General features: G+C 38.7%; 2 protein-coding genes across 2 annotated transcripts in view; one reads left to right on the forward strand and one right to left on the reverse strand.

Moving 5' to 3' along the window:
- Positions 1 to 2,477: 2,477 nt before the first annotated feature.
- On the reverse strand, positions 2,478 to 11,656 carry LOC136257853 (nucleoporin Nup43-like). Its single transcript, XM_066051176.1, has 6 exons — positions 11,492 to 11,656; positions 11,318 to 11,437; positions 7,341 to 7,569; positions 4,186 to 4,321; positions 2,985 to 3,136; positions 2,478 to 2,923 (listed from the first exon to the last, which is right to left on the reverse strand). The coding sequence occupies exons 1-6, from the start codon at positions 11,654 to 11,656 to the stop codon at positions 2,628 to 2,630; spliced, it is 1,098 nt and encodes a 365-aa protein (XP_065907248.1). The 3' UTR covers positions 2,478 to 2,627.
- Positions 11,649 to 24,903, forward strand: part of LOC136257852 (E3 ubiquitin-protein ligase TRIM71-like) — a 71,096-nt gene continuing 57,841 nt past the window's right edge. The window contains exons 1-2 of the mRNA XM_066051175.1: positions 11,649 to 11,720; positions 12,369 to 12,427. The gene's annotated coding sequence lies outside the window, so the exon portion shown is untranslated. The remainder of the gene's footprint in view (positions 11,721 to 12,368; positions 12,428 to 24,903) is intronic.

The raw sequence follows: 24,903 nt of genomic DNA on the forward strand, positions 1-24,903 counted from the left end.
AGTCACTACTCTAATAGAGCAGTCATTTCTGTAGACCAGGAATCCAGATAAGTGAAGTCCAGATAACTGAGGTTCCAGTGTAGTTGGACTTGAATCACAAAATCTCATACTTGCCAGGCATATCTACTAACTACTACACTATATAATAGGCATGCATAAGTTGAATGACAGCTTTATTTTTTTAAAATCAGCAGCAAGATTAGGCAGTATACGAAGAACAATGGTAGTAGTTGGAAGCTTCATTTAAAAGCTAGACGATGAGTGCTTTAATTTGTTCCATGCCAAGACCACTCCAATACATGAAACAACTAGTAAGACAGACATATATATATATATACATACAAAGTTAGGATTGTCAAAGTGGTAAATTGGGTGTGTGTGGAAAACTATTTGCAAATCCAGTCACATATCATGATACACTGTAATTCCAGAAATGTAGCTACCAATGAAACAAATTAAGCACCAAATTGATGATAGAATAAGGATCCTGATGGTCAAGTGTCCTTGTTTAAGATTTTACCTGTCAATATTGTATTTGGAAGCCATGTAACTATAAACTCAATGCTCATGTTTTGTCCAAAAATTCAGCTTCTGAATTACACATTCTATTATTTTAGTGCAATCCATGCATGAAAATAACTACCATTTAATTGTATACATTTAATAAATTAAACCACAGTAATCATGCATGATTGTAATCATCGCATTTTCAGCAATTACAATCAAAACATCATATTAGTCAAGTACTATACTCATTTGTCCCATACCTGACATGTGTGCGTGATTGCTGAAATAATACACTTCGGATCTCGCCTGTCTGTATTAAAACACTCAAACTTTAGAGCATAGCCAGATCTAGGAGACACTGTCAGGGAGGGAAGAAGTTTTAGTGCACAACAGCATTTATTCCACGAAGAGGATAAGAATGGAATTGTAGTGTCTAAGTTATATTCATTTGCATAACTTTATTCAGCATATAGCTGGATGAATGATGGACATACAGTTTTTAAGATTGTAGTTGGAAAAAATTTTAAAAATTAGACCTCCTAGGCAATGCATACAAAGATTGGTTAGCCTATCTGAGACAAACCTGTTTGATGGTAAAGTGTAATACCAAATCAAAATAAGGAGTAGCTAGCATTGTTATGATTTGTAAAAATTGTGACATTAGAATTGTGACTGTTCTATTAGAGTAGTGACTGCTCTATTAGAGTATCTCGATCTCTTTACAAAATTTCAAATTTATTTTGTCTCGCTTTAGCTATAACTGTAAAGTACATTTACAACTGTTGTCTTCTATTTGCCCATTGGCTTTCTATACTTCTGAATACAGTTTGAATGTATGATTCTATTTTCTGGCATTAATGTAGTGCTGTAGGTCCAAGGGGGGCTAGGGGGACACAGCACCCCTTGCCCCCCCCCCCCCCCCCCCCCCCCTCAGATCCGCTAGAGGTGTACTGATATAGGCTTTGTGGAAATTACTAACATATATATCACAAAAAGAAGCCAATAACTGATAGTTGATCTGATAATTATTTGCATTACACAGTTTAGCAATACTCTATAATAGCCTAAATATTTTGAGGGGCTAATTTTTCGAGGTTGAGCAATGTTGCTAAGGACAAATTTTTTTGCAGATTAGCAAACACTCCCAATAGGCTATATAGGTCTAAAGATAAAATATTTGCTGGTAACTAGGTTGCAACGAATGCCAAATTTAGTAGCCGGATATTTGGATGTCTTAACGAACGAATACCGAACTATTCGGTAGCATTTGAGTAATGCAAAAATGTTAGAATTCAGCCAGCCACTTTCTCTCTGAAATATTTATATATTTTGACTGTAAACACTTGTAATATGCTAGTAAACAAATATCCGAATGGTAAATTTAGTATCCAGATGACGAATGAATATCCGAATGAATTGAATATTTGTTGCAGCCCTACTGGTAATCCCAAAATCGTGAAATCAGCAAAAATCCCCTCCCCCCTTGAAATATTTAGGCTATATGGTAGCTTGTTCATAAACGGATAAATGGACCACATAAACATGCACAATTCTACTGTTTTACTGCTGAAAACCTCAGTCTTGACTAAGTGTCACAGGATAACCAAGGAAATTGCTGCGCAAGTCTTTACAGAGAATTTAACACACTTCTTGTAAAAATTTCATGTGAAATGCATGTATGCATGCTTGGTTTTATAAGCGATCTATCTGGCATCATAATGGTGATGGATATCCGTATTGTCTGCTTTAAACGCAACAAATTTCTTTACTAGGGATGGTAGCATATGTTATTTCACTTCAAATAAAAGAAACATTCATGTGCAACCACAATACAAATACCGCATGAAATCGCAAGAAGTGTTACATTCCCTGTATCACAAGCCTGAGCAATGCAAAGCAACCTCATTGGGGCAAACATAATATGTGAGTACCTAATCATGTGGATTTCACAATAGAGGCCACCACAAACATCAAGTATAGCAATGAATGAAATGTTGAAATATACTTTCATGTATCTGTACTCGTACTATTTTTACCAATTATATATTTTAATGGACCCCTACAAAAGTTAGCCAATTTTCAATGCACGAGTTACTGTTTGTATGGTTACAAGATATGCATTAATTTATGCTCATATTTGGTATCATGTATATGGCTTCATTGTCTGACCCAGCTAACAATCTATTGGACACGATGTCAAGTGAGTTAATGGGTAGTATACTATTGGGTAGGAGGTTGATCACGTCCATACCACTGGCTAGTACATCCCTTGTTAGCCAGGGTGCGATGGAGGAGTCTTGGGAGGTGGTAGTGGATGTTGGTGCCACCTTTGAAGCATCCCAGTGCCACAAGCAGCCATCATTGGAGCATGTGAAGAGATGATTAGGGTAGCTGGGATGAAACTGAGCCTCCCATACTGTTGAAATGACACCATGTAAGACAGGACAACACACACACACACACACACGGACACGTACCGATATCAGTGTGGGCTCCCATGACAGAGAGTGGTTGTTGATGATGACGTAAGTCCCAGAAACAAACAGAGCCATCGCTACGTCCTGTGACCACAAGGTGTGGGTGGGTAGGGTGTCGTCTTACACAGTGTAGACCTTCACTATCATCAGTCCTGTAATATGAGGTACATCACACATACACAACATGAGTGACAGTTGGATAAACACACACACTGCATGTTCAAACTCATGTGCACACATATGCACAATACAAGGAATGTAAGCTGTGTAAAATACTTCTATTCACACACACACGCATGCACGCACACACACACGCACGCACGCATGCACACACACACGCACGCACGCACGCACGCACACACACACTAGGGATCTGCAATACATATCGATATGGCAAAATATCGATACAGCAAGTGAGTATCAAGATATGATACTGTGCTTTGAAAATATTGATATATCAAAGTTTTCTAGTGGAAACATCTAGTGATTGCTCTATTACTGTAACAGTGATCTAGATACTCATATAGAAAGCCTTTCTATTTACATGTGCACAAAAATCCAACGTTATGAGAAGCCATACAAATACACATGTATTAGTTCTGCTGTTAACACCTGTTATGGCTAAAATATTCTTATCAGGGTCTTCTAAATGGTTACACTTCAGGTATAAAGAATTGTACGACTAAGCAGTAAATAATCTGCTGATACTACAACTCATCAAAATGTGAAGTAATCCAGACAAGCCTTTGTGGGAGCATGCATTAAAATGTTTGTGGTAGCTAATTGTCTGGGTGGTGTAATAGAGGCAGGTATCCAGGTAGAGATGTGCTTTTTTACTAAACACACTAGCTATTTGTCATATTGTAGTTTATCATCACTCACTGAATAAACTAAGAAATTTGTATACACAGTGAATGTAGAATCAGTGTTGGCTCTTTAAGGTACAGATAAATTGGATATTGTTACAATTATTAGCAGTCATAACTAGTCATGACCACTTCATTATAGTATCATGATACAGTATCGTATTGAACAGTTTATTGATGGTGATATGTGATACACAAAATGCACTGTATCACAGAACACTAACACACACTAACACACACACACATGCCTGCCCGCACGTACATGCACACACACTACATATGTACACTACACTAGAGCACTCATGCGGATACACAAACTATGCTCATATGCTAACATTTTCAATGTCTTTACTGGTTTGTTGTTGGTATTGCGAAGGTCCCATACTTTGAGATGACCCACTGAACTGACAGACAACACTTCTGCTAGTTGACTGAATGTCACTGCATTGATACCACTAACATCTGCATCCTCTGTGTAGAAGAGAATTCATCAGTTAATAATATACATAGCAAAACTGCAACAATGATTTTATTTTACAAAAAATTTTTTACAATAAGTGAGATAATTAGAAAGTGTAATTAAAGCTATCTCGATGTGATAGTGGTTGCAGTGTTGGGCATAATGTGTTACTTTTGTAATGCATTACATAATATTATGTAACACTTTCATACCTCAGATCAAATGAGCCGCCCGGGCTACATTTCATATGTAGCCCAGCTAGCCGGGCTACATACAAAATGTAGCCGGTCTACAACTGGGCAGTGATTGATGCTGAAATCGATTGCGGGGATCGATTAATACTCACGTGATTAGGATGTACGACTTAGATTTTGCTATGAAAACCACCCAGACGGAGAGCGTTTTGTTATCCTCGCCATCCTACGAATTGAAAAACGTTGGCCTAAGGTGAAAACTTGTGCTATAGCTTACTCATCCATCATTTTCGCATGCTTTAGAATACGGACACACCCCCATCACAAAGCTACCACTCTACATGGAGTAACGTAGGCCTTTAGTGAACTGTGTAGTTTTTCCATAAATGACTCAATAGCACTGATTAAAACATTAAACTTGCGTAACGAAAATTCTCCGTGACATCTCTAGGATATGTCCGTTTATCATAACTGAACATAACCAGAACGTAATAACTGCTGACCCATAATCGAAAATTTTACATAATAGAGCTGTGACCTGGTACATAACCGATTATTGGCTCCCTATAAGCGATTGATTAACCGCTTAATGATTCTTTTTACATTTTCATTGTCATTTTGTACATTAACAGTGTTTTCTTAATCAAATGTACTGTTTGACATAAGAAGTAAGGGGAAAGAGTGGCTTTAATTCCTAACAAACAAACAATAAACAGCCTCCTTGCTCACTTTAGTGTACTCTTTATTGCCAAAGTTGTAAACAATTCTGTGGTCATGTGATCCAATTGCATAACTGGTTGTTGTACACATAGCCCGATTATCAATCACCCTCAACAATAACCGATTGATTAACCGATTATTGCATAACCAATTCACAGGTCTAGGTATGCATATATAATACATCCAGTGGCTGCACTTGTATTGGCTTGGGTGATTGGTCACCCTGTACAGGCAGGCTATCAGCCTAATAAGTGTTACATATTAGCTGTAACATGGGCATTCGGGCTTTACCTGATATGTATGCCTTCTAGATCTGCCCTCGGGCCTACAGCCTTTGGGCAGTCGGGCACAAAGCCCTCATGCCTGTATTATAGCTATTACATAATGCACTACTAGACTTGTAAATACTGTAATTTAACATATTTCGTAATTCATGAATTATTTTGTAACTCGGTAAATACATTGCTATGCACTATAACTTTAACGAACCACTTGTATACGTTACGCAGAAAATGAGTCTAATTTAAAATTAAATTTTAAAAAATCAATCAAATCAATCACTTAAACTGCAAATTATACACAGAATTATAGTGTATCTATCGTGTTTTCTCATGCGAATTGTTTCGAGAAAGCCTTGAGGCTGCCCTTCATTTTCCTTCATGTAAGTATGGGCCACGCCCCCTCTTCAAAGGGATTTGCTATTTCTGGTAGGCTGTGAAGCCAGATATGCTGTTTATACACCCATGTAGCCCGTTGCAAAAAGCATACATAACGTTTTCAAGAACTCACATTCCCCATTTTTAAAGCCGGCACAAAATAAACCACCTCACAGTGAAAACTTACCTACTGGAAAGGTGTATACTGGTTCTGTGCAGCCTGCAGTACTTGGCTGGCTCATATGGGTGAAATGACACACATACCACACACACACACACAGAGTTCCAAACAATTACAGTAACCAGGGTTCGGCTAGCGCCAGGGTATGCGCCTAATGTTGGAAGATATGATAGTAAATGCATAGAAAAAAAAAGAACATGCAATTTAATCATCAATTGATGAGTACATGTAATATGTAAGAAATAACCTCATGTTGATCAGATACATACCTGTGTGCCTAAGGAAGTTGGTGTAAGCAATAAAGTATATTCGTGTAGTGCTTCAGAACATGATGCATTTGTGAATAATCCTGTGTAAAGGTGTTTACATAGGCATGCGAATGGTAAGTAAAGTTTAAACTGAAATGCTACAAGTTTGTGTAAGCATCAATGATAAGAAAAACGTAGTTTTTGAAGCTTGTGAAGGCAGCCATACAAATTTGTAAAGTAGATCTGGAAATTCATGAAAGTTGCTATACCCATGCAAACTTTGCTTTACCATTGTGATTAGTTTCACAAAGGCATTGTCGATCCTCTCAAAAAATTGCAAACTCTTATGTACATGGAGGTCTAAATTTTTACAAACTTTATAAATTGAAGCTAAGTTTCTGATAGTAGACTGAACTTTTAACTGGGATCAAAATTCACGATCAAGAGGTTAATTTATACCAAATCAAACTATCAATATGTCTGAACGAAAATTAGAGCAGCCATGAAGTTTTGTGTAGAGAATTTGCTTACAAAAACATGATAGACTAATTATAAAACAGTTAAGAAAATACTTCTGTGTATAATTTGTGTGTTACAGTGAGTTACGTTCCTTAGCGATGCACAGCAATGTAATTGATGAATTACAAAATACATTTAATTTTAATGTACTGTATGTATTGTTACAAAACAAGGCAAGAAACAAAGCTATAACATGTTGTGTGGCCAATTTATATTAATTCAAGGGGTAGTATTTACTGGGTGACTGTTTTTAGAAGTAGCCTCCAGCATAATTTTCTACAATTATGAATTTAAAACACGAATGATTTCTCCATAATTTTACACATCTCTTTGTGAAGTTTCAAAGGGGTACTACCAATAGCTCTGCAGACCCGGGATCAAGACTATTGATCGGCAAAAGTACACCGTCATTGTACACCATCATGTACAAATGTTGGAAGATAACACATTGTAATTGCGATTAACTTTTGGCTTGCCCAACACTGACTGTGGCTAACATCAGAAATACTGACCTATTATCCTGACTGGAGCAGTAGACTCGGTGGACAGTAGACAAATCTTATTATCATCTCCTCCACTCACTATGGTACTACCATCTACACTAACACTCACACCAGTACAGCCTCCATTGTGTAGCCCATCCCACTGGGTCTGTGGTGGTGACAGTGTGTCCTGATGACACCTGTAAACCTCAACACTTCCATTGTCATAACTGACCACCATCTTGTCTGAGTCAATAAACTACAACAAAATAAACACCACAATAAGTGTACATTAGACTATGTATTATTATCAAACTGTATGGTAGTACTGTTTAATAAGGTCCCCTCCCCCAAAAGTGACAGATGCTGCTGGTAAACACCATCATAGAAACATGATATACGATAACAATTACTTATACGGAATAGCCTTAGTGTATGTAACTTCAAATCCAGCATTAAAAACATGAATACACTCACTGATTCACACAGTTAGATATTGAACTATAAAAAAAAAATCATTTTCATCTGCCTGCCTGACCAGTCGCAAGGCTAGAGGCCAAACTAAGCAATCTGTGGCCACCAATTCACACCACAACAACAAACTCACTGTGCCTTGTGGTTCCGGTGAGTACCTTCTGTGCATTGCTTTTCCTTTTATCTTCAACTACATGGTTATTTCTCATGACCACACCCCTTAATGCAATCAGCTGCAGTCTTGCTATAAAAACTAGACATGACACACCACGCCCTTACTCTATAGCCACATGTTTCATATGTAGCTATGCTATAACCAAATTAATAAACTAAATTAAAAATGAAGTGGGGTTTCAACAATATAAAGTAGTGAAACAAGTAACATGAATGATGGTTCCTACTACAACATAGCTACGTGGGAAAATCCCTACTTTGGCATTGGTAACATACTAATGTAGGGATTTCTCACATAGCTACAGCACAGTCCACTTACAATTCACATTACCATGTATGGCCATGTTTTTTTTTGCAACACATCAATGTGGGATCAGCCATGCATGGCCGGGAATACTACCATGTGTGTGATGTACACCTAAAGCATGTTTACAATATATCTAGAGCAACGTCTTCCATAGCCTGTCTGGCTGATAATCACTACAAGTTTAAATATGTGTCACTTTACTTGTTGTTAATCATTTAGCTATAGGATGACAACTACGCTTTGCCACACCCAGTGTCATCACATTCAGGTGTGCTGTACCACAGAAGAGACAAAATTTTGTACAGCAGCTACACTCAAGCCAGTTCAATACCTCATGGCTATTGTCAAATTTAGTGTGAAGACTTTATGGCATTGATGTGGGGTCTGGCTGGTAAGCGGAGTAGAAATTGGTTAACATGTCCAGTATGTGAACTTTGACCTCAACGTATATATTAAACTACGTAGCTATGGGAACTGCATGAACAAGAAACAAACGTGGACCTAGATTTTAATATAATGAAGAGCTCTTTCTGAAGCTTCAACATGTTGATCTGTACTAAGCTCCTTTAGTAGATGGGTGCTAGAGTTTGGTAGATAGTGATGTTGGCAGACCTACGTTTAAAAGACAGGGTAATCACAGTGTAGCTATACATAAGTACAGTATAATGGCTACAAAATAGCTGTGTAGGTACGTAGCTACACTGCACCTGAAATACACCACTGACTAAATAATCATGCTGTGTTTTTCATGTATTTCCCATGGCTTTTATCACGCATGGCCGTAGAATTTCACATGCATGGCCATGGCATTCCCATGCAGAAAGATGCGTGGCACCACACACAAAATTCCACATGTGTGTAAATTGTAAGTGGACTGTACTGTATGTTGTAATTGCTACCATCATTCCAGCTCCAAATAATAATAATAATTTGTTAAGATTCCGAGTATCCCTTAGTATGTATACACTAGAGATGCAACAATATATCGATATATCGCATTGTTTTAAGACAACATCGCTGTATAGATACAAAGTCAGACTGTATTGATATATCGTGTATCGTGATATATCGACATATCGTGGCTTGTTAACATGGCTGACAATCAAATTATTGTACATTGTGGTTAAACTGAGTAGTATGTAATGCTTCTCAAAGAAATATTAGCTCACTTGCTTCTCTTAAAAAGCAAAAAAAACACATTAAAAAACAACATAGACCATTGCTTAGACTCCACTCTGTATCGCGCAATATATCACTGTATAGTGATACACCAGAGGCAATATATCGATACATCTACACACTGTATCGTTGCATCTCTAGTGTACACATGACTGACATGGAAATTCAGGACAACTTGATAATCAGCCTTAAATCTGTACAGGTTCAAGATGACAACAAAGCCACAATATTTCAGTTGAAGACTACTAACAGAAAACAATACAAAAATCATCAAAGTGTAGCAACACATTGTGATAAAACACTGCCACAAGTTTTCCAAAGCATCTAACCTGTAGACTTCACACTGGGAGGAAAACCATGACATCCTACCAGGAGCTTATCGTAAGTGTTGCACTTGTGAGCTCCTGCGTATATCCTAGAATTTAACTGTGAATGGATATACCACCACATTATAGTGGCTATAGTCTGTTCATGTTCACCCGAGCCCTCCTTTCTTGTTACATGGGCCAGCTGCCCAAACATTTAGTAGCGCTGTGAAGCCCTTTAAACGTAACATGTTTACAACATGAAAACATGCTTGTTCCAATACAAAACCATTGGGAGTGAACACATGTTCACCTCTTTGATATTATTATATTTGGCGGGGGCTCAGGTGAACGCCTACTGACTATAGAGGAGCACAGTTATCAGATTGATCATTGAACAAAACATTGGCCACTGATATGGGATTTTTCACCCATTGATATGGCTACTGATGTTCATACAGTAGCAATAGTTTGTTCATTTTCTATTTTAATTATCACAGACGGTGGAAATTTGTTCTACAGCTTTTGCAATCCCACCCTTACCTGTCTTGGTGCCCCTACCTGACTGGTGTGGGTGAAGCATGACATCGGTAGGCATATAATGAAGCTATGACTCTTTACCCCACGGATTTACAAATTTGTCCCAGACCTGGGGAATTTGAATTGCAAGAAATTGACGCATTCACAGACCAAACTGATTTGAATTGCAAGAAATTGACGCATTCACAGACCAAACTGGGGGGGGGGGGAGGACATGCATTTAAGAATACCAATAAACTACCAGAGTACTAGAAAAAAGTATTTTATACAAATGCACTTCTGGTATGTGTTCATAGTGATAAATATCAGGCATGAATGATTGTATATAGTCATTAAAAGATAAAAGATTGTTGTCACTCTTCATGGTATGTGACAGACATTCGTCATCATTACTTTAAATCTACTAATGGAACCATTTATAGTTGTAAAATTTACATCACGGTAAAGTACAGATAAAATAGAAGCTGAGGTAATCCCAGGTGATCCCCGCCACCAGTATAATTTACAGGACCTATTGGGCTCATGTGAAACGTTTTCTGATGTAGCAAATTCCATGTCACACATACTAGTACACGTGACACGTGTCGTATTCCCCCTAACCCCCTGAAACACAACGCTGTACATGCAAACTTTTGAATTCCTGTGCCTACAGTGGAGATTACTGATAGATTGGTAGGGATTTGAGAAACACTTCTTATATGCCCAAGTAGAGAGGTTTTTACTCTTGCAAGTTGACAAATCCCCACATACTGGAGCTGGGAGATTGTTAACATTTGATATAGATGCATAAGTAATCATAGCTGCAACTCATGTGTCACAAATTACAGTGAAAATCTGATACTATTTGCTGTACCAATATCATGCAACATGACTTTCTATGTAAATAATCCAACATCCTTACCGATCTGGCATGATATGTGAACACCGATGGGCATTGGACTAGAGGTTTGACATGCATCAAACTAGGCACCACTGGTTACATATACAGACAGCTTGCTACACAACATATGACAGGCTATGGCACATACCTGAATGCCTGTGACACTAGAACAAACTTGTCTGTCAGATAGCAGACACGCTTCATGTTTGGTTTTTGTCGACGCAAGATCGTGTTCGATCACTTGCCACAGGCTGAGCTTATTACGCGTCTATAAGATGGAGAGCTTTAATTAGAATTGTACACTGAATAGTGATCGTCTCACCCCATTATCCCAACTAGCCGTAACGAACACGTCGGATTCTTGCAGACTACCTTGACTAACAGGTCTCCACCTGACTGTGGATACTTTGTACCGTACAAACTTCACCAAGATATCTGTTGTCACTGAGGCAGCCATGTTTTTATACGCATGCGTATTTGAAGACATTTGCCCAGATTGTGTTGTCGTGTGCCACGTGCTGAGACAGCTGTCACGTCGTAGCCTAACGAAGGTATGAATTACTTATATAGCTATCATGTTTATAGACACTATAAACAGTTGTGGTGGTGCAGTAATGGTGGGCTGCTGTCACTAAGCTGCCACCCTACACTACGGTGTGATCCCTTGGTCGCGCGTGGCCAGAGTGACCGTTTTCATTTGTTTACTGTGGGGACAGGGTTCCAAGAAACAGTTTAGTGCGTTGAAAATCTGGTGATGGTTACTGGTGTTGAAGCCATTCAGAGTGGTGCTTATTGCGCAGAAGCCAACCATATACGTAGCTATCTATGTATACTCAGTTATGCTATTGCTGGCTTTAGGTAATTGGTCCTTACCAGAGATAGCTATTGAGATTCAACCAGACCCTTTTCATATTACCTGGTGACCAAGGAAATCGATACAGCCACGTGTTACCACTGGGATCACATCTTGGCATGGGATTTATCACTTTCTGATGCAGCAAGTGTCTTAAATGTTAACTAGCTATAGCCATAGTCACTCCCATTATGGTAGTTGTTTACCACTATCATTCCTAATATGGACTGTAAAACATTCTTTGGTCAAATAAAGAAGCCATGTGATGCATTAAACCAATACGAGTGCAGTACACCTTTTGTGTGTTGTAAATATTAAGGCATGTCATATCATTTACTTTTTACAGTTTCCTGTGATGTACACTTGGATTTGAGCCTTTGGACCATCTCTATCTCCAATGAACAAGTATGTATTTTACAGTAACTAATCCATGCACTGCACAAACACTGAATCTAACTAGAGATGTATGATGTGATAACAGGAGCTTATAAGCGTTTTGTGGCACTTATGAGCTCCTGACAATACCAAGTATCAGGTGAAGGTAATGATCCTAGTATTGCCCTTGTCTTGTGTGGCCAGACCCTACTCTTCGTGGGTGCTTATTGATTTATAATTATAAGCGCCTAGCGGTTGATAATATAAGTGCTTAGTCAGTTCAAATAGCAAAGTTGTCCTGAGCTTTTTCAGGATAATGATGAAACACCTGGTTTACTTTCATCATGTTGTGGATTGTTAGCGAATTCCTTTCACTTTGGCAGTAGTATAAGCCACCAGTCCACAGTATGACATGGCATGATGAAAGTTAATCAAGAGTTTCATTGACAGCTTGAAAGAGCTCAGGGTATCAGAATAATTTTGCTACTTGTTCCAGACCCTCTTCTAGCTAAGCACTTGTAATTATCTATCAATAAGCACAACATGTAGAGTAGGGCCTGTCTACGTGAGTCTAGTGTCGCCCATGGCCATCCTAAATGGACCGAATGACAAGCTGTTCCAGTACTAAACCATTGGGACTCGAGAGTTACTGTTGTCGGCTAGTTTGCTCACTACTGTGACCAAGGTGATGAGCAACATTTCGTAAGTCACAATCATCTAGAAGGCTAGCAGCTTCAGTGGACACAGCAATTCTATATTTGTACACATGCTCATGGTCACTTTGATACTATAATTTTCTCATGGTGAGTTGACCATAATTATGATTGTTATGAGAATATGAACAATTTTTATAGCTAATTATGTTATACATTAATATACAAGTGTACATGTAATAGTGGTAACACGGACATGAGGGCATACATATCGGGCATAGCCTGAATGCCCTGTGTTACTACTAATATGTAACACTTATCAGGCTGATAGCCTGTACAGAGCAATCAATTACTCAAACCAATACGAGTGCAGCCACTGGATGTATTATATGTGTATACCTAAACTTTTCGATTATGGGTCTGCAGCTAGTACGTTCTGGTTATGTTCGGTTATGATAAATGGACATATCTTAATCATGGAGAATTTTCGTTACGCAAGTTTATTATTTTAATCAGTACTATTGAATCATTTATGGAAAAACTATGCAGTTCACTAAAGGCCTAGACAGGTAAGCTTGCTTGTAGAGTGGTTACTCCGTGCAGAGTGGTAGCTTTGTAATGGGTGCGTGTCCGTATTCGAAAACGTGGGAAACGATCGATGAATAAGCTATAGCACTAGTTTTCACCTTAGCCCAATGTTTTTCAACTCGTAGAATGGCGAGGATACCAAAATGCTCTCTGTCTGAGTGGTTTTCATAGCGAAATCCAAGTCGTGCATCCTAATCACGTGAGTGTTGATTGATCCCCACAATCGATTTCAGCATCAACATGTATATAATCATTGCCCAGTTGTAGACCAGCTACATTTCATATGTAGCCTGGCTAGCTGGGCTACATACAAAGCGACTCCTTTGATCTGAGGTGTCAAAGTGTTACATGTAAGAATTGTAGTGGTTGGATTTAAGAGGGTACTGGTTGGATTTTAGAGATACTGGTTGCTTTGAACCACTACTGACCAGTGTGGGCAGAACATTGCAGGTGTACATGACTACATGTATGTATTAAGTGGTCAGCTGTCAATTGTATTTTTATGTAAAGTATGTAAGTAATGAAAACTGAAGTGAGTTACCACAAGTCAAGCTCATTAGTGTACCAAAACCTTATAAAATCAGTGATATGTGTAGATAGTTGTGTACAATAATTATTCTTCATATGCAAGTGTCACAAATATGTTGCAAAATTTGAATTGGTCACCTCTGGCTCACTGCAGAAACCAGCTGAAAGCAATTACAATGTTTAAGATCATGCACCAATTAATAGATATACCGGCTGATACCATACTCATACCAGCTCCATCTAACTACTCTCTACGAGGTCATTCAATGAGGCTGTTACAGCCAAACACAAGAGTAAACTCATACCTTAACTCATTCTTCCCTTCAAGTATAAAGATTTGGAATAACTTACCCAACGACCTCATCACCTGTTCAAGTTTAGACCAATTTAAAGCAAGGCTAGCTGAACATCAATTAACCACATAATTAATTTTGCTGATTTATTATCTGTGCTTGTATATACTCTTTGTAAGAGGTTTTGCACAGTAAACACAATAATAATAATAGTTCATGTTATAGTGGAGAAATCAGTTTAATGGTTGGTTGGATAATTGCTATGGCTACAGTGAGTGATCTTCAATGATGAAAGGAGGGGGGGTTGATGCATGAACGCATAACGAATATTGTGCAAGTACTAAAAACATTTCATGTGATCTGAATAGTCTCTGTACAAAAAGTAGAGGAAGGGGCACATTGGGGTGTGATACATGTTTCAATTCTACTCAGTTTACTGTTTACAATGGTGTGAATCACGATTATAGAACACTGCCTTTATGGAGTAAAAATTAGACTTCCAGTGATGACGATGTGTGGTGGTCACGACTTTCATGTTAACATGCAGTAATCATCAGTGATAACAATATAACCATTGTTGTGTGATTTATTACTTTCAACAGATAGTATGACTACTATATGTTGAATAAAAATATTTTTTGTTAGCGCTTCATAGTGCACGTGGTCTTGCCCTGGATTAAAGAATGATCAAGCGAACTGGTTGTATTCCTAGTTAATGTATTGTGGTTTAGTATAGTTCACAATATACTAGGGGGATGGAGATATACCCAATTGGTGATCATTGAAGTGATGTCCTTGTAAGTGTTTGCTATAGCCATACAGTATTTATCACAGGAAAGATATACTGTATAGTGGCTTAATTATAATCTCATGTTTTGGACACTTCACAAGTACAAACAAAAATCATATGTAGAGATGTGTGATACATATTGATATATTGGAATATCATGATACTCTAGCTGTATTGTGACTCTGATACATGTATACATGTTGATGTATTGATATATTGATTGTACAGTGCAGAAATGTGGAGGTGTGGTTTTGTGAAATTTAACAGTGTAGCTAGTCTGTTTATCAGTTTCCTAGACTCTTTAGGCTTTTGGAGGTTGCACCCTACAGCTTGACTGTTTTTGCATTGATTATATAGCTAGGGCACAAAAGAACTAATGCATACTAATGTCATTTTTATGCTAGTTATCAAGCAATATGGTAGTACTATCATACACTATAATAGTAGTGTATAGTAGGGACCACAAAGGAGTAGGCATGGTCCACGAAATAATATCACCCAAAAACCAGCTTCAACTTTCTCTGACGACGATGAGGCAGTATTGATTTGGTACAACTAAGCCCAACCAAGCTTTCAGATTGACTCGAAACACTTTCAAGAAGTTGCTACGGAATTTTAAAAATACAGATTTTTCTACTGACTGACTGACTGACTGACTGATGCCTTCAGACAAGCGTAACTTGATAATGGCTAAGGCTACAGGCTTGATTTTTTCACTGTTTGACGTCGCTTCAGCCCGAGAGGTGCTTTTTGGCATACCACATTATGTACAATGCATTCTTCATGGACTTACCAGTGTCCTCCTTTGTGTCCCATTCATCTTTGCTGACAGCAAAAAGTATCGATTTGGCGATAGCACGTTATGGCTTTTCTTCATAATGGAAATCGTCCGTATTTGTCATAGTGGCTATATTGATAGCAGAAGTGCTTTTCAAACAGTTCTTGATTCGTACTGCTGTGTAACGGGTTTAAAATAGCCAAGCGTAATGGATACTTCACTTTTCAGATGATAATTGATATAACTGGGGTGCGTGGCACCATTCAGTATGTATGGATTGCAGAGGTGCTTTTCGAATGGTTCTTGATTTGAAATACTATGTAACGGGTTGAAAATAACTGACAATGAAATGTAATGGATACTTCACTTTTCAGATAATTGGGGTGCGCGGTGCTATTTCAGATGCGATAAGCGTGGGTTCACCAGCCATAATAATTTATTTACAAAAAAAAGTAGTACATAGAAATATTTGGAATTTTCAACTTACTTTTTCTTGATGTGTTATGGTCCCTACTCTAGTTGAAAATTCCGATATTTCTGTGTACTTGTTTGGTAGGAATTGCCCCTAAAGAGATGTGATCCACCTAAAATGCTGCGTTACCATCCTAGAGACATGATCTTATTCAACAAAAATCACCTTTATGGAATAAAAGTAGTCATCAAATACAACATTAAGATCAAGAAAATGCTTACTAGCAGCTGGATAATTATTTGAAAAATCACTGAAACTTGAATTATTGTCCTGCCTGCCTGCCTGCCTGCCTGCCTACCTGCCTGCCTGCCTGCCTGCCTGCCTGCCTGCCTGCCTGCCTGCCTGCCTGCCTGCCTGCCTGCCTGCCTGCCTGCCTGCCTGCCTGCCTGCCTGCCTGCCTGCCTGCCTGCCTGCCTGCCTGCCTGCCTGCCTGCCTGCCTGCCTGCCTGCCTGCCTGCCTGCCTGCCTGCCTGCCTGCCTGCCTGCCTGCCTGCCTGCCTGCCTGCCTGCCTGCCTGCCTGCCTGCCTGCCTGCCTGACCGTATTTGCAAGGTTAGAGGCCAAATAAAGAAGCGCACATCCACCATTTTATTCCATAGTACTTTAGAGATAATTATCTGACACTTTGTCAGTCCATACAAAAACATTGATCTGACATATTATCATGATAGTCAGACTTGACAGGTGAGATGCTAGGGGGTCTGGGGGCATGCCACCCTCCCCCCCTCATGAAGTAGTTGAAAACGAGTGCTGCAAGATTGATGTTTTTCAAGTTTTTAGGCATATATTAATAGTCAGTCAATTTCATATAGTCATATAGCTGGACCCAGCACACATGCCTGCTCTCAAGTTCTATAATTGCAGGGTATTTGGCAAATGAAAGGCTTTCCTTAGCCCATCATATAGCAAATGTCAAACCTTTTTTCTCTGCCTAGTGCCGTCATCAAGATTTAAAAGGGACTGACCAATAGCTGAGCTTTATCTACAGATCACTTTATTTTACCTGTTCATCCTTCAGTTTTGACATAGTAGTCTTGTGTGCATCACTTGTGGCATGATCAATCACATTACTTAGCTTTTTTTAGTCAGTAATCCAAGCTAGGGAGAAGTTCCTTCACAAGTGTATGTGTTGTTCAAACCTTTTGCAACATTACTCTTCAAGTTCACAGCATAGCCATGTCATTGTCTGGTGAGGTACCCTCTTCCACTTGTCCAAAAAGCCCTTGAGAGTTTTCTCACTTTCTGGCTTGAACTTCCAGATAATTCTGTTACAGAGAAACTACACTTCCTACTTGCCATCTCAATATAACGAATAGAGATTTACATGTTCAAGTACAAGAAAGAATAGAATGAAATGCCAGACATCTTTTAAGGCTTCATACAGAAGTGAGTAATTGTTATTACAGTGGTTATACAGCCTTCCCAAGCAGTTCAATGAATAAACTTAAGAGTTGATGTTATGGTTTTGGCTAATAGAGTTAGGAAAGTCTGCCTACACAAGCCAAGATTAATGACCGGACAATGATGACAGATCAAATAGCTTAATGGACTGCCAAACAGCCTGACAAATGTCCCTTGACTGACCATTGTAATTATCTCTGGTACTCACCAGTTGTATTTCCCTTTTGAATTAAAACACTTACGCTACTGTAAGTGGTACTGGATGGACAGCTGGTAGATACCTATAACCGCCTGATACTTACAAGTATAACAAAAAATTTGGAATTTTAAATTAGATTAGGGACAGCGTATAATGCTGCGTGTAGCATAGTAGGGATGTTCACTTCTTATTGTTTTACAGTATTTGGATATTACGTACTACTCCGATTCAGCTTGTTTCGGTACTTTTTATTGTACTCAATGCACAGTAGGGATATTCACTTCTTATTGTTTTACAGTATTTGGACATTACGTACTACTCTGATCCAGCTTGTTTCAGTACTTTTTATTGCAGCATTATACACTGTCCCTAATCTAATTTATAATTCCAATTTTTTTGTTATACTTGTTTGTGAAGTTTTTTTGCAAGCTGATGACCACTAAATATCTGCTGAGTTTCTCACAGCACTATTATACTAGATTATGACTCGTACAATAACAACTGATCAGTGGGCGTGGCTCTACGTAAGCCTGCAGACAATAATGGACGTGGATTCGTGTATACCTACACACTGATGAATGGATGTGGCTACCATATGTCTACAGACTGTAATTTACGTAAGTGGGTGTGGCTCATGAAAGAAGCAGAGCTATGCTATGACGTGTAGTAAGTCAGGGATTTAACTGCAAGTCTGTTGAGTGAAGTGTGCAGTGATGTTGGTGTTGATCCTGCTCTCCAGCCTCTTGATGGTGAGCTATTGCAATTTGCTACTGCCAATAGTGAAGATGGTGCCCGTCTTGATGTTGTTGCCAGGGATTTTTGGGGTCAAAATAGGCAGTGTGCGTTTTTCAATGTCAGGGTTTTCAACTCTTTTGCGCGCTCTTATTTTCGCTCCCAATTCTCCAGATGTTACCAACTTCATGAACGTGAAAAAAGATAGGCATATGATGAGCGTGTTAGAGAGGTTGAGAGAGCTTGCTTTTCACCATTGGTGTTTGCAGCTACTGGTGGCATGGGGCCCACTGCTACAACGGTTTACAGGAAGCTTGCTTCAGTGTTGGCTGAGAAGTATAGCATTAATTACAGTAAATGCTTATTCTGGCTGTGATGTAGGCTTTACTTTTCATTGTTAAGATCTGCAGTGATGTGTTGGAGGGGTCATCGCTCTTCAGTTGGCCGTCCATCAACCACTAATATAGATCTGGCCTACTCTGAGGGCTGCTTGGAGTCAGGCGGCCTTGTTTGATTGCTGGTATTTCCAGCTGTCCAACACTTTAACACCTAGTGCTGGGGGTGGTGGCAATGGCAGTCCATCTAGGCCGGGAAAAAAAAAGTGTAGTAACACGTCCACATTTAATTTAGCATGTGGGGTCAGACCCAAATAATCTGTAAAGCAGGACCTGGATGACCTGACTCGGTTTAATATTGTCACTTATTTATTGACCTACACATTGCTATAGAGTTCGCCATGAGTTGCTCTCTCATCAACACGAGTCACGTACACGTGTGTTTTTGGTGCAACAGGCGCGAGAACCGGCGACCACGTGTATTTGAATAGTTTAATGCAATATACACTGGTATGGAAGCCGTACTGTAGTATATTAACACTCAGCGGTAGAACCTTGACTGATGGCCATGGTAAAGAAGGATAAAAGGTAAAACAATAGCGCAAGCATTGTATGCTTATCAATATACCAAGGTTTTTTCTTAAGCAAACTAGAGACGTTTCTGCGAAAAAAATTAGGGCTGTAGCTGTAGCCACTTTTCTGTTATGCTTGACTGAAGGCGTCAAGCAGGCAGGCAGGCAGTAGAAAATTCTGTTGAATAATTTTTTTCTAAATTCTGTAGCAACTTGATGCAAATCTTTCAGGTCGATCTGAAGACACTTTTGGGCTTGGTTTTACCCAACCAATACTGTCATGTGATTGTGAGGAAAAATCATGGCAGGTTTTCAGGCTATATTATATCACGGATCGCCCCCACACCTTCGATGTCCCTAATATACAGTACTATCATACTGTATGATAACCGCCTAACCGTTTGAAAATATCCTGACTGCCTGGCAGACTCCTGTAAGCGTTCGAGCATTAATCAGATGACTGCAGGTTCGAGGCTGCCCAGATCCAGTCATGGATTATTCCTTCTTTCTCCTACTTTTCAAACATACTTAGTGCAGTTAATATAAACACCTTAGGCCTTTATAAGGCCTTCTGGTATACAGGCTCTGCCTTTACCGAGTACTTTAATCACAATCATAATAACTTCACAATAGGTTCAAGACCACACCCATTTATGATTTTGGTTGATTAGTAATGAATGAGTGTGGAGACCACACCTCTTATATATACCTGATCACAATGACCACACCCCTTATTGGCTAGCATACTGAAATATGAATCCTGTTAGGTGTAGATTCTCTAATACAACAGTCACCCTAATAGAACAGTCACACTTTAGCTGAACAGTTCCAAACAGGAGATTTCCAGATAGGCCTAATCATGTTGGTGTTGATGACACAATGGTACTTGTTGAACTAGAGGCACCAGAACTCGAGGCACAGGTACTGGTGTCTGTGCAAGACAATGTAAACAATGGAGGAGTAGACATTTCAGCCCTTTCAAACTGAGTAAACTATAATTACAGCAACAGCAAAATATGAAACATAACATGGTTGGTGCATTGAAAAGAATAACTCCATGCGCAAGTATTGGTGTATCTATCGGTAATCACCTATTAAGTACCAAATACTGATACCAAGAATTTAGCCTTATTTGCAGCCGATCTGATTATCAGTACATCTCTATTTCTAGATGCAGATATGGCAGATGTGCTACTGTCAGCACCTACTGAACTGTGTTGTTCAATAATACATCATACATCTTGAATGGCTTCATACACATTAAATTGTCCTTCAAGGTCCTACACTTGTGTGAAGGAACCTTTCCAAAAATTGTGAGAGCATGTGCTCACAGATCAATGCACACTTACTTGGTCAAGGATTACTCATTCCTTATATACATTCACATATGAGAATTAATTGTGGGATTTAGTTTATTCCACAATATCCACATTAACCAAACCATACTAACTCTAACAACAGGCTGAAATGTCAAGTGCTTATACTATAAATGAAATCTTTTGATGGTATTGTACAAATACTGACACGGCCATTTGATCAGTTCTTGTCTCACTATAATAGTTTTACACAGAAATTCCAACAAAGAGATCATGAGAAAACAATGTTTAGTCATCAGTTCAACCATTTTTTTAAATCTCATAAAAGCTTAACCAATACTGTCAAGGTGTTGTGAAGGAAAATACATGGTTTTTGGGTGATATTTTTAGGCAAGAAGTTAATATCTTAATAACCCTTACTATACAGCTTGGTTGACTTTTTATTTTTATGATCCCTAATTGAACTTAAAATTCTTCAAATTTTTCTTATACGTGTTTGTTTATGTAATTGTAAACTTTATTATAACTGGTAAGTCCATGCTTACTGAATTAGAATGGAAAGAATGGTGGCAGGCTTATTGTTTTGTCTGAACGCACCTCCCAAGTATCAATTACGCCCCGACTACCAAATGCGCACCCCCTGTTGTCCCAATTAGTCGTAACGAGCACATTGGATTCTTGCAGACTACCTTGGCTAACAGGTCTCCACCTCACTGGATACTTTGTACTGAACAAACTTCACCAGGACTTCTGTGGACAACACTGTGGCAGCCACGTTTTAATACGCATGCGTATTTGTTCACATATGCCATATTGTAATGTCATGTGCCATGTGCTGAGACAGCTGTCATGTCATAGCTTTAACAAAGGTATGAATTACTTCATAGCAAACATGTTTATAGGTATTATATGCAGTTGTCATGGTGTAGTTGTGATGGGCTGCCATGATGGTGCTATCACTAAGCTGCTACCCTACACTACAGTGTGATCCCTTGGTAGTACATGTTCAGAGTGACCGCTTTCATTTGTTTACCTGTGGGGCAAACAGTGGGGACAGGGTTCCAAGCATCAGTTTAGTGCTTTCAAAATATGGCGATGGTTGCTGGTGTTGAAACCATTCAAAGTAGTGCAGAAGCCAACCATATACATAGCTACCTATACTCAGCTATGCTATTGCTGACTTTTTAAGTAGTTGCTCCTCATATGAAATGGCTGTTGAGAATCAACCAGATCCTTTCACTTTACCTGGTGAATGGCCACAAGGCATCACTGGGGTCACTTCTTGGTATTAAATAATATCGTGAGAAATAAGGCACATTGTCTCATTTATTTCTTACAGTTTCATGTGATATGCATTTGGTTTTCATCCTTCTATAGACCATCTCTACCTCCAATGAACAATTACTGTACCTAATCGATGCACTGCCCAAGCACTAAATTATTCCAGTACTACACCATTGTCAGAGTACACATATTCACTTAGTATAATTTTCTCAGGGCAATAATTCTATGTTCACACCTGTCAATTGACTTTGAACTGTGTACAGTAGGACCTCCACTATCCAAGCACCTGTGCGTCAGTTCAATTATAAATGTGTTCAGATAAATGAATTTGTTCAGATAAATGAAGCCCATTGATTTATCATGAACCACGATAGTGAGTTCATAATAGCCCATGTTTTTTGCAAAACTCTAATAGAACGCACGCCTAAAAACTACCTTGGAAAGCATCCTCCAACTCAAAACAACCCTCTGGTGGTTATTTGCAATGAGTATTGGTCCACTAGTAAGTATCAAGTGAAAAGGAAACAGTATGTGTATTTGGGACAAAACTGAAATTTGCCATTTTGTTCATATTATTATTATTATTCATAATTATTTTACTCATGTACAGCAAATGTTATCCACTTTTTTGTGCTAAAAACTATATAGCCATGTTTACCTAGTCCTTCTTCATGTCCATGACCTATTTTTGATTTCGTTTCGGATGGAAACAGCCCAAACCGGGCCGTTTCTTCTTTCCAAAACCCCATCACGCTCGAGAAGCCATACAACATCATACTCAAAGTTTAGTTTTTTGGTGTGCGCTGCTTGTGGCTAATAGAATCTGTCTTTATTAGACTCAGTATAGGCCAGGAAGCTCAATCTGGGCTGATGACTTTGTTGCAAGGTGGTTTTTTCTGCTCCGTGATTATTGTACGTGGGCGGGTTATACAGATTAAATACTCTAATAGAGCAGTCATGTAAATACTCTAATAATGCAGTCAAGTGTATAACAACAATCCTTGCACTGAATTTGACAGCTATTAAAGTCACCAGTAATGTGAATTGTAGCTCATATTAGGAGACTCTCAGTCTGTATGCACACTGCAATTTGATCAGTTTCATGCATGTGTGTACTGAAATGTTGACGATATTACTATGCAGAATGCAATTGCAAAATTACACTATTTACAATAGCCTTCTTCATAATCCATTACTGGATTAATAAAAAGTACACAAACTAGATGATAAAAAATTGGAAGTTTTAAAATGGGAATAGGGATCGCTGAAAAAAGCCACGAAACAAGAAGGGATTGCTGGGGTTACAGTTACAGATATCATTTTTGGTTTGGTCTTTCATCACAGTCTTCCAGCTGCCAGATCATGTGTCAGTGGCATAGCAAGACACTTCAGAGATGGGTGGTCACACTTATACCCATTAGTTTCATCCCATGCAGCTATAGCATATCCATCTTCACATCCATTTGCTTTTAAAATTTGCTTTTTTACTTTTAGTCAAAATAGGGATTTGTGGTTTACATTACCACCCCAGCAATCCCTTCTTGTTTTGTGGCTTTTTTCAGTGATCCTTATTCCCCTTTTGAAATTTCCATTTTTTATTAATCTAGTGTTAATATTAAAACTCTGGCTGCAATTGGTTTCATGCTGTATCATACCATGGATAGTATCATACTATGATCATGTGGCTCAAACGATTAGCCGAATATTCGGATTAATATTCGTTTGCTTTGTAGCCGAATATTAAAATTAACAAAATGATTATTCGCACGTGATCATTTATATGGGGACACGTAATTAGGTGTCAGTAATTAACAAAGCGTAAGGGGATGCTAATGAAAGTAACAACAAGGAAAGGACTATGGTGATAAAGCGAAGAGTAGTAATAGAATTAGGCAGCGACTAATTGGTGAAGATGTACTAATTTCACGGTGAATCACTATAAGCACAAGACTTCGTACCGATTTGTGGCTGCTTACTCCAGGTACTTCTACTTTGTTACAGTCACTTTCTTCACAGTATCGCTGTGATAATCCTTTCAGAAAGGGAATTATGGCATCTCTTTCTTAGTAAAGTTATTCATATGAAGCCACTGACAAAGCTGTTTGTGTTTATTTGTAGGCTTCTTGGTAGTGCCACCAATGAAACCTTACACCGATTATTTCATTATAGAGCTGAGCAAATATTCGAATACAGTAAACCAGTATTCGTTTGAGCCTTAATGGCCACACAGAAGTTTTTATCAAGGTAGTATATATAGTCAGTCCTGACTGCAGATACGTTTCAGCTACCATCACCAGCTGCTACTACTACCAAGGAGATAGCTGTGCTGTTAATCCAGTAGAGCAAGGAAGAGGCACACACGGAACAACTTACAGCTTTTGTAAAATATCTTGAGGGACAGCTTAGAGGTAGCTGTGATGTCAAGAGTTCTTCAGGTCAGCTGAAGAAGGACAAGTTATGTGCTATGATATTCTCGGCTATGTGATAATGGAGAAGACTTGAGAGCACTTCTGCAATACAGGCACATACATTGCACATCTTCCACAGTGCAAGCACATACACAACA

Source organism: Dysidea avara, chromosome 6 (genome assembly GCF_963678975.1).
Source record: "Dysidea avara chromosome 6, odDysAvar1.4, whole genome shotgun sequence".
In the NCBI taxonomy this organism is placed as follows: Eukaryota; Metazoa; Porifera; class Demospongiae; order Dictyoceratida; family Dysideidae; genus Dysidea; species Dysidea avara.